The sequence below is a fragment of the Rousettus aegyptiacus genome, unplaced genomic scaffold, assembly GCF_014176215.1.
Source record: "Rousettus aegyptiacus isolate mRouAeg1 unplaced genomic scaffold, mRouAeg1.p scaffold_m13_p_13, whole genome shotgun sequence".
Classification (NCBI taxonomy): Eukaryota; Metazoa; Chordata; class Mammalia; order Chiroptera; family Pteropodidae; genus Rousettus; species Rousettus aegyptiacus.
In genome coordinates, this window is record NW_023416288.1 from 37,102,507 (window position 1) to 37,117,544 (window position 15,038).

Here is a 15,038-nt window from a genome sequence, read left to right on the forward strand (position 1 = left end):
GACCAAATATTGCCTTATACCTGACGCGGCGCAGAGAGAGTCGTGTGTCACACCCAGGCAATGCCACACGGCCTCCAGTGAACGAGATGCCACGTCTCGCTTCCGTTTCGCAGCACAGGGAATTCTTCTTTTTCTTTCTCTCTCTCTCTCTCTCTCTCTTTTTTTTCTGCCTAATGTAAATATAATGCAAAATCAAGGCAGGAGTGGCCTCGGTCCCTCCAACGCCAACCACAGGGCCCCTTTTGTGCCCCAATGACCCTACAAGTAGCCAACGCTCTTACTGTTTACAGTGACCCTCGTGCCCAAGGCCCCGAGACTTTCCTGCAGGTCCCCGGCCCCATCCCAGCAGCCAGAGTGAGGTGGAGGGAGCCCGATGAGGTTTTGGTATTTCCCCTGCCTGCTACAAACCTACATGACTCATCGCGAATGTAAATTACTAAGCCTGTCTCAGAGGTCTTCCCCTGACCCCCACCGGGTGCAGGATTTCCATGGAAAATACAACACTGAAAAGTGGACATCAAAACTTATTATGAAGTATCCGCTTCAAGTATCCGGTGCCCCGCCCCCCTTGGGAAACCTGGAACCAACCATCAGACAAAACCTCGCTCCCTTCTGAGCGAGGGGGGGACCTGACTAGCCTGGGAGCTCCCGTTCCACGAGGTGGGAGGAGCAGCGTGTGACTTCAGCCACCCCGAATGCGGCACGGGACAGGACGGGTTCCGACTGCCGCGCTCGCACCTCTCGTCTTGGCCCGGCGAGGGGGCGGATGTGTGCTGTCGCTCGCCCCCTGGCCCCACAGGCCCCCCGCCGTCGGAGAGGACGGCCGCGACAGAGGAAGGAGAGAACAGAGGAGGAAGCAGACTCAGCCCTCGTCTGTGCTCAGAGTGGCTGCGGATGAAAGGAAGTCGAGGACGGCGAGGCGGGAAGGGCCGCGAAAAATGCGTTTCCTTGGGAACCGTCCACTCACGTGCTCGCACCTCAAGGACTTCGCGCCCAGACCGAGCCACCCCAAAATGGTAGCTGGGCCGGAGGGTCTGGGCAGACACGTGACCGCATACACCTCGCTGTGGTCTGGAGTAAAGACCGAGATGCCAGCCTCCGTCGTCATGTGCTTCCTCCCTCCGGGCAGAAGCAAGGGAGCAAGGTCAGGGCTCCTCCAGGGAGTACATCATGCCAAAAACCGTAACAGCTAACTCGATGCAAAGGAGGTTTTCCCAGGTCGTCGGCCCTGGGCGTACCCGATTTGTTTCATTGGTTCTGGAAGGTTTCCAGAAGGTTTCCAGAAGGTCAGACTTTCTGCAGTGTAACAGTACCCCCCCCCCAGTTGTACAAAATAATTCCAGAGGTTTTTTCATCATCGTGGATAAGAACGCCCTAAACCAAGTTCCACCTTCGGGATGCGCTGCCTGCCCTGACGCGGCATTTGTACATTTGTGCTCTACGCCGCTGGGAGGGAAATACAACTCTTCAAGGACAGAGAGGAAAAAGAGCGAGCAGAAACCAAAAAATCACCATTAGGGAGAAATCTCAGGAATCTGGCGTCACACACATCTCTCCTGGAGACCTACCCCTGAATCCGGGCCCTCGGGACCCATGCTGGAGCACCGAGTCCCTCCGGCAGGACAAAGGTTTAGCTCCCTGACCATAAATTCACACGGAGGTGCCGCCGTGCGCCCCCCCGCCCCCCGGATCCCCGCACGCCCGCCGGCACTGCTGTCCAGGTCCCTTCAGCGTCTCCCACGTACTTGACATTTGTCCCCTCTGCTGATTCATTTCTTTGTACCTAATAAACTTTAATAAGCGGAAATGCTTCCGGTCGTTTCCTTGTTAAAACCCATCGGCGGTCACCGGTATTCGTCTCAGCCGACCATTTTTAAGGATTCGGAGGGCTTCTAAGAATGACGGCAAAAAAAGATATATACCCAGGACCCCAGACTCGCTGTTACATCCTGTGTTAGAATGGGGCGGGGGGGCTTCTTTTTTTGAGCTGACAGTTCTGAAGAAACAACACAAACTCGTAGTTGAATCGTCATGTTTTCCTGGTGGTCGTAGGCTAACTAAACTAGTGGATATTTGGAAAAACCAGCCAAGGGAAAAACTTTCTCAGATGCATTTCTTTAAAAAAGTAGGTAACACTCTATTCAGTTTTATTGATACAATATAGGTAGACAGTATTGCTTATAAATTCCTCAATGTTGAAATAGAATGACATTCAACCTAAAATACACCTAACACCCTGACCCCAAGTTAGCAAGCCCCTCAAAAATTCTGTATGGGGCAGTATCATCTCAATCCCCATTATAGCGCTTTCAGGTGGACTCTCGGAAACGCGGTCCAAGAGACGAGGTTTACCTGCTGTGCAAGCCGGCTCAGGGGCAAACGTGGGTCTGAAGCTGTTTCGCATCTTACAAGTTGGATAAAGTAACTTCCTTAATCACAGTCTGTGCCTCGGTTTCCTCCCCCATAAAATGTGCTGCTTGGTGACAGCTGCCCCAGCAAGCTAATGCCAGCCTTATCACCTTCCGGCTTTGTAGGAATACATTCTGTTTATGAAAAAATGCATTATGTTTACGAAAAAAGCCGGAAATAAAACTTAAAGAGTTAGCAGTTCCTCGTCATATAAATGGGGCAGTTAACTACTATGACCTCGACACAGGTCACTCGTGACTAAGTCCCAGTTTCATGAACAAGACGTTCCGCTGCCTTTTTGCCTGTCACGGTGGAGACCGGATCGTGGAAGCCATCTGCATTTCCGAGTCATGAGAGCGGAGAGAGCTATTGTTCCTTATGCAGATCCCTTTCCCCCTGTGGACCTGTCAACGGCTTTACAATGAAGACGCTTACCATCGCTGCCAGCAGCCGTTCTGATCATCTAGACTTCTGTCTCTAGTGTGGTTTTGGTTTGAATTGTGGTGGTTAAAAAAAAAAAAAATTACTGTCTTAACCATTGTTGTGTGTACAGTTCCACAGTGTTCAGTAGATTCACATGGTTGTGCAAAAAGAGATGTCCAGAACTCCTCCATGATCTTGTCAAAGTTAAACTCTGTGCCCCTTAAAAAACGATTCCCCATCTCTCCCTGCTCCCAGCCCCTGGTAACCACCATTCTACTTCGCCTCTTCGAGTCCGGCTACCCCTCGTACCTCGTATAAGTGCAATCACACAATACCTGCCTGTTCGAGACGGGCTTACTTCACTCAGCACAGGGTCCTCAGATTGCATCCATACTGTAGCATGTGTCAACACGTCCTTCCTCTTTAATGCTAAACAATATGCCACGGTATGTATGCGCCACATTTTATTTACCGACGAGCACTTGGGCTGCTTCCGCCGTTCGCTCTCACGAATGGCGCTGCTATGAACGTGGCTGGACACGTGCGTCTTTGAGGTCGTGCCTGCGATTCTTTTGGGTATACACTCAGAAGCGGAATTTCTGGATTGAATGGAAACTCTCTTTTTATTTTTTTTGAGGAAACACCGTGCCGTTTTCCATTTTCCATTCCCATCGACCGTGCACTAGGGTTCCAATTTCTTGTCATTTTCTGCTTTGTTTTGTTTTGTTTTGTTTTCGACAGTAGCGTCCTGGTGGGTGTGAGGTGCTATGTTGTGGTTTTGTGTTTATTTTTAAAACATGAATCTGTCTACAAAAAGGCATAAAATGAAGAAAACTGTCGAACTGATCGGGTTTTCTGAATATTTAATCAGAAAGGTATATGCCTTTTCATACATTTTCTGTGTTTTAACTGATGCCCAACATTTATTCATGAAACACAAAATAGAAGAGGCCACTGAACATTAATTTCAGTACTTTTTATTGTACGCTAGGTGTATTTAGAGACAATTCCAAGGGCAAGCGCTGGATGGGAGTTTTCTGGTTTGCAGATATTTATACAAAAGGCCAGTAAGACTACATGGTCAGTCCCTACTGCAGGAAACAAAGATCCTCCTTCTTATTATTCCCTGCCAATAGCATTTTCCACCTCACACATTTAACTTCCCACAACATGATTGCAAATATGTACGAACCTGTTCCCATGAGAAATCTGCTTGTGACATTTCGGGGTGTTTAAAGCCAATCAGATAGAGCACATTTGACACAAACCACAGGAGGGGAACTGGGACTTGGGGCCGAGGGGAATGAAATGCCACAGCTACAGGGAAGCACGAGGTAGCGCTGGGACCTGCCGCTCCTGCTCCTCCTCCACGAAGAATGGCCAGCTAGGTGGGGTCCCCTCCCTCCTTCCTCCACGCGCTTCTTCCCAAAGCCGAGAGCTCAGCTGAAGACCTCCCCATAAATGACTCGACTGTTCTTTCATAACAGACACACTGGTCCCACCTGCCTCCCCTGCTGGGCCAGCCAGAGCTGTGTCCACCTGTCTCCGTGTGGATGACATCAGGGACCAAACAAGTGTGCCTGGTTGATAATTGTTTTTTATACCTACTGGTTTACCCAATAGCGAAAGAACCTCACTGCTAATATCTAATAGGCGTACACCTGCTCTGTCAGACAGCTTGTAAGACTAATAATAACACTGTGTCTTATGTTAATAGACACTAAAGAATCACCATGATTTCAAGTACATCCTTATCCTACCTAACGTTCCCAACCACCTCCAAGAATGAAAGAGTACTACTTCTGCTTTGCTAGTTTTCTTTCACTGGAGCCTCTGCCTGCCCCCCCCCCGCCACTGCCCCCCATTAGTGCAGAGGGCTGTCTTCCTCTATGACAACTCTCCTCTACTAGACAAGACTAATGAGCTTATGTTTGGTTATGGGACGCGGGAGCCGAGGGTGAGGGGGATCCTGTCCTTTATGGCCATGTCTTCTTTCTGTACAAAACATGCATAGCGCCCCCCCTCCCCGAGTCTTAATGGATACACAAATGGTATTTTAGGAAAGCTATATACACACTGACCTTTAAACATTATATTCATAGTTCGTTTTGAATATTCGTTTTCTCCATATTGCCTTTAGAAGAGCAATTCCTGGTCAATAAATGATCCACGTCATGATAAGCATTTTCCAAAAGCGGAGTCTGTTAGGAGCATTTAAAAACTAACATTCCCCGCCCCAACAACAGCCTGCTCAAAATCCACCACACTTCAAGCTGTTCAGTAGATGAGTCACTAGAAGTGAGTACAGCCACATCGGCAGATTCTTCGCTCCCTTCTTGTCTTTCTCCATCTATCCAATGCATTAAAAAAAAATCTGTCCACTGCTATTATTCAGATGTGACTACACACAGACCACCTGTGCCAGATGGAAGCAGCCCAGCCCCGGTTAACTTCTGGGCTACCTCGCCCTCTAGTGGTCAGACAGAGGCACCACACCCGTGATGCACAGTGTTAGCCAAGACAACTCTGAGTCAGGGTCGGCCCTTCTCGGAAGTGCTAGACTAAGGTCAACGTCCCCTAATAGAAGCTGCCATTGTGTTTCCCACTGCACAATGGCTGGGTCATGGCATACGGCTGCCTGGGTTGTCCGTGACCTTTGTTTGGCCCATAATAATGAAAAGCAGGCCTCTGTGTAACCTATTCTCACTAGATCCCTTTTGGTCAAACACCGAATCACCAAATCACAGACATGTCAGGTCTGATGAGACGTTTCCATAACAGGTGGAGGGAGGTAAGACGACATGGTGATATTGATGCTTTCTGCATCACCTTGCTCTAAACAACCACTCAGCAGGCGGGCATAGGCAGGGACGGGTCCCCGTCCCCCTGCAGACAGACGCCCCCAGAATGGCCACTGCATGTACACGGAGACCCTGAGTTCATCAACGGTGAAAGCCTAGGCCAAACCTGGACACCACCACTCAGCAACCACGAGCCACCACGAGCAGCCGCCGTTAACTCCGCCGGCTCAGTCTTCCCGTCCTTACCACTCGCTGTTAGTGATTTGACACACGGACTTTACAAGGTGCTGGGCCAAAAGCTCACGCTGCCCTCATGCCTGCCCGCTTAAAGAGAGCTGGTGGGAAAACAGATCTGTTCCGAAAACCTGCGACCCTCAGTGTCCACAGCCAGCGCCTCCCGACTCCCACGGCCTAGCTCACACGGGTGCTGAGGTGGAGTCACTCAGAGCAATGTGGCTGCCATCCTCCCACGAGCTGGCGGACTGACACACCCTCTCGCAGTCAGCGCTGGCCACTTCCATTTCGTGAGTGGCGGAGTTTCAGTAGCTGGAGGCAAGGCCCCCACTACCCCCTGCCCACTCCAGCTCGCAGTCTGCAGGCAGTCACCGGGCCATGCGGGTGGGAGGGGGAAGAGGAGGACCGGGGGAAGCCGGCTGCCTCTGATACAGCTCAGTGGGACTTAACAGGCTGGGCAGGAAGGCTGGAGGCTGGATGGGGACCCTGGCGAGAAATGCTTCTCCATCCATCTGTCGCCTTCCTGCACTCTGCCTCCCCAATGCCGAGCCCATCTGGTCCTCCTCGCACGCTTTTCCATGCTCTGGTGTAAGTCGAACCCTTCACAGGCACACGGCGCTGGAAATAAATCAGCTTAATTCACGTCTCTGCTGAGATAACGTTGTGGGTGCTCAAGATTCCAGCTACTTTAACTAGAACCTAAACTGTCGAAAGTTTCTCCTTTTCTCTCCCTCATTAGCTGAGAGATTCGCAGCTGTGTGGGGTGGAACTGTGCCATGGGGCCATTTAATTAATCCTAAACTAGATGGCAGTAACCAGGCCTGGAATCACCCCTAGACAAGGCCACATCCATGTGGCAAGGATGAGCCAGGTGACTTTTGGGAGAGCCACACGGTGATTCAGGGAAGTCCCCGGCATAGGTGCCTCTGAATCTCTACAGCGGGCAGGTTCCAGCTAACGCAGATGCCCAGTGGTCCCACACGTGGAAGCACTCTGCGTCCACGGCACCCAGCGCAGTGCACAGGATCACGGGAATGAGGATGGAGCTGGGACCGGGGAGGAGCTCCCTTTAATTCCTTCCCATTGCTTCTGTCCCTTAAAACAGGGGTCCCCAACCCCAGGGCCGCAAACCGGTACCAGTCCGTGGCCTGTTAGGGCCACACGGCAAGAGGTGAGCGGCAGGCGAGCAAAGCTTCGTCTGCATTTGAGCCTCTCCCCAGCGCTAGCATCACTGCCTCAGCTCCACCTCAGATCGTCAGGCATTCGATTCTCATAGGAGCACCCGGTCCCTGGTGCCACAAAGGTTGGGCACCGCTGCCTTAGAAGACACACCTGGAGACACTCTGCACTCGGCACACACTCTAATAGTGGGAGGCCAGGAAGCTTCTCCCTGGAGCATACACGAGAGCCCCAGGCCTGACAAAGAAATGCCTTCTCTTCACCTGAAAGGGGCCGCTACTGAGGGTAAAACTTCAGAAGATTTTGCTTCCCCCACAAACTCGGCACCGCGGAGCCTGCCTTCCAGGGCTCGGTGAACTCCAGTCCTCCCGTGGAGAGGCTAATGTGTCCATTGTCACTGAAATACAATAATAGCAGCTGAAAATCCACAGTTAGTCATACGATCGAACAGCAGGCGAATGGGATACGCGTGACTCCGCCGAGGAAGGGGACCTACATCGCAGAAGGGGCCTTTCAGAGATTCGAGCAGAACACAGGTCAGCAGTTCGATCTGGCTTCAGAAAAGGAGACCGCACCAGAACTTTCTCATTTTACTCAAACAGGAGAGTGGTTGTTGTGCTGGTAATTTAGTAAGGTGGGAAAACTTTAAATAAGAAGGGGAAAGAGAACGCTTACTTCACTTAAAGAACTTAATCTCCGTGTCCACACAGTCATAGAAAAGATCCCCGACTTCCGCGGGGTCCAGGGGGCCGGCGCTGGTCAGGATCTCCTCCATGGCTTCCAGGCCTTGTCTCTCCAGCTGCAGCATGGTCTTCCTCAGCTTTCGACCTTGCTCCTGAGGCAGGACAAAGACAGTGGGGGTCTTTGCAATGGACACTGAAAACTTCTCGGGGCGGGGGGGGGCGGGGGGGGCGGGTGGGGCTACCCACCCTATTTAATCTGGTTCCCACAGGGCCGCCCCAAAGATCCTCCTAGAATGCCAATGTGGCTTTGTCGCTGCTCTGCTTAGAATTCTACGTGGCTTGCCATGGCCTCCAGGGCAAGTCCCGAGTGACGGTCAGGGAAGGCCTGTTGTAACGTGCGAGGCTCTTCCTTGCTTCACCTGCCTGCCACGCTCCTGCCGTCAGCCGGGCTCAGTTAACTGCAGCCTCCAGCCCCTCGCACTCTTCCTTGCTACCGAGCAGGTGGCCCTGCTCTCCCTCAGCGCCTGGTCTTCGAGAGCCTCCTTTCCAGGCTCCCGCGGTCCGATGCCTTTCCTTCTCTCAAGGTTGCTCTCTCCTGTCCTGTAATGGTTTGTCTACTTACCAGAGTCCCCACCCCCACCCCCGTTAGAGCATCATCTCATGGGGGGTGAGAATTGGGCTCTCATCTCTGTCCTCCAATGCCCGGGACGTGGTAAGCCCTCCCAATAAATGTCTGGTGAAGAAACAAATGGATCTATGAATAAACACATGCCACGTCTATCTCCGATTGACTTATTTGCTGAGGTGGTGCGATCTCTTCTCTCGAGTGGGAATTATCCGTTGGATGGCAGTGAGAAATGCCCATGTGCTCGGTTAATCAGTCCCATAACCCAGAAGCTGCTGTCACTACCCAGCCACCCCTTCCTAACACTGGCTTGACTCACGCCAACAGTCAAAGCCCACCAAGGCTCGTCGGTCTTGTCTCACTGAGATTTTGTGGAGACTAGCTCAGAGCACACAGTCCTTTCTGCCTCTGCCTTCTAGTTACCGAACATCCACAAAACCAGGCACTACCAAGCGATATTTTTACTCACTTGACGGTGGCTTTCTAACATCCACTAGACAAACGTGCGTCGTCAGGAACGCATGCGGATGGCCCTGGACAAAACCCCGGGTGATGTGGCAGCAGGGTCCACAGTTCCAGGGGCACGTGGGGCAGGGCGGACAGATATAAAGTGACTGTGCAAGTTTTACATGTCGAAACAGTCATTTCTGTGGCATGGAACAGCGAGCTCGACGCGGAGCGAGACTGCCCCTCTCGGAGGACACTTTCTGAGCCCACGTGGACTTACTGCTGCTCTTACCCTTTACGTTCTTTTCCTGTAATCCACCGTGCCCAACATGAGTAAACTCACGCAGTCCCCACTAACTGCATGTAACAGGTCACCAAAAAGGGAAGCCTTTCCTCAGGGGAAACTGGACCTGTGACGAGCTCTTCAGTGAACGCTTGGGAAGCAGATGAGCATCCAACGACCACAGTCCTTCTTCCTCAGCAAAGCAGAGGCGTGAGTGACACACAAAAGGCCATCGCTGACGGCCGCCGTGGGCACAAACTGAGTGTGTGTCTTGTTTGAACTGATGTCTTGGAGCTTTTATTTACCAAAGTGTTGCGTGGAGGAAGGGAGTTAAACTTGGAAGAACTTTTTTTTTTTAACTGAAAACTTTTTTTTAACTGGAAACGTTTTTCATCGTCATAAAATATACACAAAATTTACCACTTTAACCATTTTTAATGCACAGTTCAGCAGCATTATGTACCTTCTCAGTGTTGTGCAACGCTATCCCTCTCCAGAACTTTTTTTTGAAGAATCACTTTTTTGAAAACAACGTATGGTCCCTGGCCATCCCACCCTGAACAAGCCCAGTCCTGTCTAATCTCAGAAGCTAAGCAGGGTTGGGCCTAGTGAGTACTTGGATGGGAGACCACCTCGGAAGACCAGGCGTTAAATAAATTAAATTAAATTAAATTCAAATAATAAAAATGTACGATGGCAGCTTTAAAGTGTTGCCATCATATACGACTTTCAACCCCAACAATATACAGCGAATTTCAGAGAGCAGAAAAGGAGTCATCCCTACCAGAACCACACATTTCTGTAATTCCTAGGTAAACAGAAAGTGAGGACTGTTCGCAGCCCACTGAGTTCTAGAATAACACCAAAAGTGGAGGCTTGGTTCCAAGAGGCCGAGTGAGAAAATCAACGCCCAGCATTCCAGCAAAGGCCTCGGGAGGAGCCGTGCTGGAGCAGGGGGAGAATGGGGAGCTCCTCGGCTGCTTTCCTGCGTTTGTTCTCGCTAAACCTGTCGCCCTGCCGCGCCCACCCCGCAGGCTCACCTGGTCCCCCGCGATGACAGCGCGCGCCCACTCGTGGGCCTTGTACAGCTCATGCCGGCGGTCCGGTTTCTCCTGGAACCGAGGTTCCTTTTTGGCTGGGTCATCGTCCCCGAAACAGGGAGACTGTGCTTTGGGGACAAGTTTGACGTCGTCGACAAAGATGAAAGGCTTGAATATGGACCTGGAGAGAAAGGAGAGGTGCTTCAGCCAGACCGGGGTGTGAGGACACCCAGAAACTGTCCTTCCAGTGGCGGACAGTGGGCGGCGGGGGGCGCGTGGTGGGCGGGCACGTGCCGAGAGACACAACCGCATATTTTAGGAAATACTTTAGTAAAACTAACTGCCATTGGCACGCTGCAAATTCTTGTATTTGCAATGAGGAGACAGCCAGACAGACCTGCTTCATGCTGGGAAGACCGTCCACGAGGCTCCTCTCGGTCTAAGCGAGGCGCAGACACAGTGTTCGGAGAAAGGGTGCAAGGGGCCTTCCGTTTGGTTGGAAGAGGTCGCCTTTCTCGGCTGTGGTTTGCGGGACAGCGGCCTCCCGGAAAGCAAGGAAACCCCACCTCTCTTTCCCTCATTTTAGGTTTTACCTTACGTAAAAATTTTTGGAATATCTTTGGCAGACTCAGGAAGGGGGTGGATTATGACGGTTGACAAAAAAGGGTCCCAGAGGTCCCAGAGAGGCCACACCACAGAGAAAGAGAAGTCTAGTCGTGTGAGAGGGCAGGTCTGGGCACCGCAGTCGGGTGAGGTAAGAACTCTTTGATTCGGCTCTTTCAGCATGATGGATGTATCTTAGGGAAAATGGCCGTGTGTGTGTGTGTGTGTGTGTGTGTACCTATGCATACCTGGGCGCGCGCGCACACACACACACACACACACACACACACACACACACACACACACACACCAGAAGGGGCATGTATCTAAAAGACTACATCCAGGACCCCAGGCCACCAGGGGGTGTGTCGACCATAGCCGACTATAACACAAGGGACAGAGTCTTATTCCCCCCTCTCTACACCCATAGAAAACACCGCTGGTTGAACACGGTGCTCCTGGCAGAGCACAGCCCCTCTGGGCCCCGAGGGCGGCTTGTTTTCAGCCACACTCTGGGGCAGCAGCTGCAATAACCGTAGGAGAGAAAGAGAAAGATGCTTTTCAGACCGGTTATTCTCTCTTCCCTTCATGGGTGCGCCCTGGCCCACTCCATGCCTCGGGTGGGTTCCAAGTGAGCTGGGATCTCGATTGCCTCGGCACCCAGGTGTCTGGCCTTGAGGCAGCCACGCCAGCATGCCACACGAATATGTCCACGCGGGCCGCAATCTGAACAGCACTGGGAAATGATGACCCTTGCTACCCTCATCGCGTCCTTGGACTCGAAGTGCCAGCCGCATCCTCGGGTCCCACGCCCGCCTTGCTGAATCAGAATCTGCCCGTTAACAAGGCGACATAGCAAGTCTAAGGATCACCACTGGAGACAAGAACGACGAGAAGGGACCTCTTGGGTGAGCTCCCAGAGGTTCTGTGAGGGAAGAAAGACCCTGATCGCGTGCGCAAGACTGAGCTCAGGCTGATTTAACTGAAGGTTAAACGCGAGGAGACCTTTGCACCCCAAGCTGGTAAAGTGGATGGTCCTGGCGAAGGAGAGGTGCTGGCCAGGTACTCTGCTGTCCTCTGCAGGTGATGCGAACGCAGAGAGGAGGCTGGGCCCATCCGCAGCCGCCTGTCCGGGGAAGCACAAGGCTTGTGGGCTGGGCCAGTTCCAGAAAAGGAATGTGGATAACTCAGTGGTTCTGAAACCTTCGGATTTCTTGCCAGTCCTTATTTAAAAAATCACATTAAAAATCCAAGTAGATGAGAATCTCTGACATTTCCCACACTTAAATCTCAATCTTAAATGCCACTTGATTGAATGTATGTCAACTAATGGCCCGGAGAGATGAAATGACTTGACCAAGGTCACATACCCAGCTACCAGCAAAGCTGAAACTGCCATCTAGTTGTGACCAGCCCTCCCAGTCCACGTGGGCAGGGCAGGGCACGCCTCGCCACTCATGCGGGGCCGTCCCCGGGGTGTCCCCAGAGCGTCCAGCAGACGGCTCTGACTCAGGACACAGCGCGGGGGGCTCCAGAAAGCTGCTTCTGTTCTGTCCTCTCACACGGACCTTCAGAGAAGTCACCTCACTGGGAATTCACTCTGGTCACTCAGCCCCTCCATGGTGTGGTGTGACATGAATCGAAGACGACAGGCCCGAAAGGAGAAAAGGCTTCCAATGCGCAGGGCAGCCCGAGGCCGGTTAATGAGGAGCTTGCAAACTGGCGGAGCTGCCCCACGGGGACCCTGGGGGAAGGACAGCTAAACGGAGGGGTCCACGAGCAGCACCGAAGAAAACCACGTCGCTGCAACCGGCAGCTCTCACCGAGAAAAATCTAAAGTCCAAGGCACACGGTCTGATGACACGAGGCGCAGCAGCCCTTCCAAAGTCTGTCTCGGACGGAGGTCTGCGGGATCGTAGCCTGGGGTGACGCTTTGAGCCGCAGCCCAGTAACATGCTCCAACCGAGGCGTCTCTGCCTTATTGGTCTTCTTTTTCCTGAAATGTTGTGATGTACGCACCAAGCCAGAGTAAAAAAAAATCTGTTTTCCTCTCCTTTGTCGTCTCATTTGGAAGGAGAACAAAACTATCATGAAAATCTCTAACATTTTATAGTATACCATAATTTTCAAAGTGCTTGCATTCGATTCTCATGGTACCCTATTCATTTCATTCATTTATTCAGTAAATCCGTGTTGAGTGCTGACTGTTCTGACTGTTGAGTACCAGAGACTGTTCTAGGTACCAGGGCTACAGCAACGAACAAGGCAGGGTAAGAACTCGGCCCCACTTCGCAGATGAGATGACTGAGGCTCACGGACGCTAAGAGCTTTGTCCAAAGATATGTTCCTAATCCACGGCAGAGCAAGAGCTCAATCTTCCAAAGCCGAGGTCAGTTTTTTTCCCCACTACCTCTCACTGTTGCACCTTTTATTCGTTTATTTATATACGCACATTGTGCTACTAGAGAAAAATAAAACTTTTTGTGCTTTGGGACTTGAAAGTTTAATACCAGCGTCAGCCAACACTTCGAACATGACTTTGTTCTTACTGAAGGTGTAGCAACTCCCCCAAGTGACCGAGCCAGGCTCATCCCCTGCCCTGGAGTCCCCAGCAGAACCGGAGGGGCTTCCGGCACAGACAGGAAAAGCATAAAGGCTCCCACTGGGAGCCTACACAGCTCCGGAGGCTGAGCTCACACGCGCTACGGCGTCTAAGACCCGTAACATCACCTCCAATAACAGAAAGGTCTCACTTGTCCCTAACATCTGAGTTTAACTTGATGAGACAGTCTCAGCTGATCCAATTTAGCTCTTCTCGAGAGAAGAGGAGGAACCCCACCCCCAACACACGCACGCACATGCCCATGCACACACACTCACACACTCACACACACTCACACACACTCACACACACTGTCCCTCGCATCTCCCCAGCTCCTTGCCACTAGTTAAGGTACTTCAAACACCCTATGTTCCTAGCACCACCCCCTCATTTTCTGTTTCCTAGGCTGAAGTACATACAGTTAGGGACATGGGTTGGGAAATAGCCTTCCAATGTCTGAAATGGAAAGTTTTTAACGCTCTCCCCGCCTGGGTTGGCTCATTCCGTATGCTGAGGATTCGTGTGTTTTCCCAAACGTGGGGCCCTCTCCGTGGTGTGCTGCTTTGACAGCTCCGTCTCTGAAACTATAAGCCCCGGTTCACGGCGTCTGCCAACTGCTGTGGCGTGTAAATGCGCCCGCAGTGGCCCATGCCGAGCTCCCACGGTGACATCACTGAACACACGGTCAGGAAGAGAGGCCGTGACAGGCTCTCGCCGGCCCAGGGCGCCGCGGGACTCCGCATCTCACACGGTTTCCGGCGCTAAGCCGCCGCTCTGCTCTTGCCCTCTGCCGTTTCTCACGCCAGGGAAGCTTCAGTAAGTACTGGATTCCAACGGGGAAATGGTGTCCAAAGGTCAGAGCCAGGGGACTAAAGCCAATCAGTGTCCCTACTTGGAGGACTACGGCACCGGCTGGCTCAACGGAATATTAAAATGATGGACTTTGCCTTCTCGAGAAAATTAATGAAAGGTCTTTTGCGCATCTCCCTCCATCTCTCAGACTCTGACTTTCGCGCCTTCTTTCTACTCTCAAACTTACACGGTACGTACTAGGAGGGAGGGTGCTAGGAAAGGAGGGAAAGGAGGAGAGGAAAAGAAGGTGAGAATGAGTTCTTTCGCAACAAGGGCCGATCAGCCGTGGCAGACAGGACGGTGGCTCGTGCCCTTCCGCTTCCAGCCCGAACTGGGGGCGAGAAACAGCACAGTCCGCTCTTTGCAAGTCCGCTGCCCGGAAACTATTTTCTGAAAACAATCTCTCCAATGTTTTTAGCATTAGCAGGAGTCATTCAAAACGTCCCTCATTTTGCTGCCTAAACACCCAAGAGCAGGTAATTCCTGCTGCCGAAATATAAAATGGCGAACGTGCCCGACTACGGAAAAAAATGTGAAGATGCTGAACAGGAAAATGAATCATCGATGGCAGTTCTACAGTCACAGCAGGAAGTGCGGCTCATTTAACCACGCGGATAAAAACGGACGCCTTCCAGAAAGCTTTTAATCTTCTTTGCGGTCTTTTCCATTCATTTAACCACGGACAATCTGCTTTTAAAACTACATGAAATTTTCCATTGTAAACATCAGAAGGCTATTTATTCCCCAACCTTTTCTTTTCTGATGCCGTCGGGCCATGCGTCTCGGCTTCGGCAGCAGAACCCCCTGATGTCATGTCCTGGCTTCACGACGGCCAGTCTCCTAAGCCCTGTCAGGGC

At 51.8% G+C, this 15,038-nt stretch overlaps 1 protein-coding gene across 2 annotated transcripts in view; it reads right to left on the reverse strand.

The window, feature by feature from the left end:
• Nucleotides 1-3,787: 3,787 nt before the first annotated feature.
• Nucleotides 3,788-15,038, reverse strand: part of SCRN1 (secernin 1) — a 45,839-nt gene continuing 34,588 nt past the window's right edge. For both annotated transcript variants that reach the window (XM_016135965.2, XM_016135963.2), the window contains exons 7-8: nucleotides 10,125-10,305; nucleotides 3,788-7,881 (exon numbers count right to left, since the gene is read on the reverse strand). In XM_016135965.2, coding sequence (XP_015991451.1) covers nucleotides 7,723-7,881; nucleotides 10,125-10,305 — 340 coding nt within the window. In that variant the 3' untranslated portion in view covers nucleotides 3,788-7,722. The remainder of the gene's footprint in view (nucleotides 7,882-10,124; nucleotides 10,306-15,038) is intronic.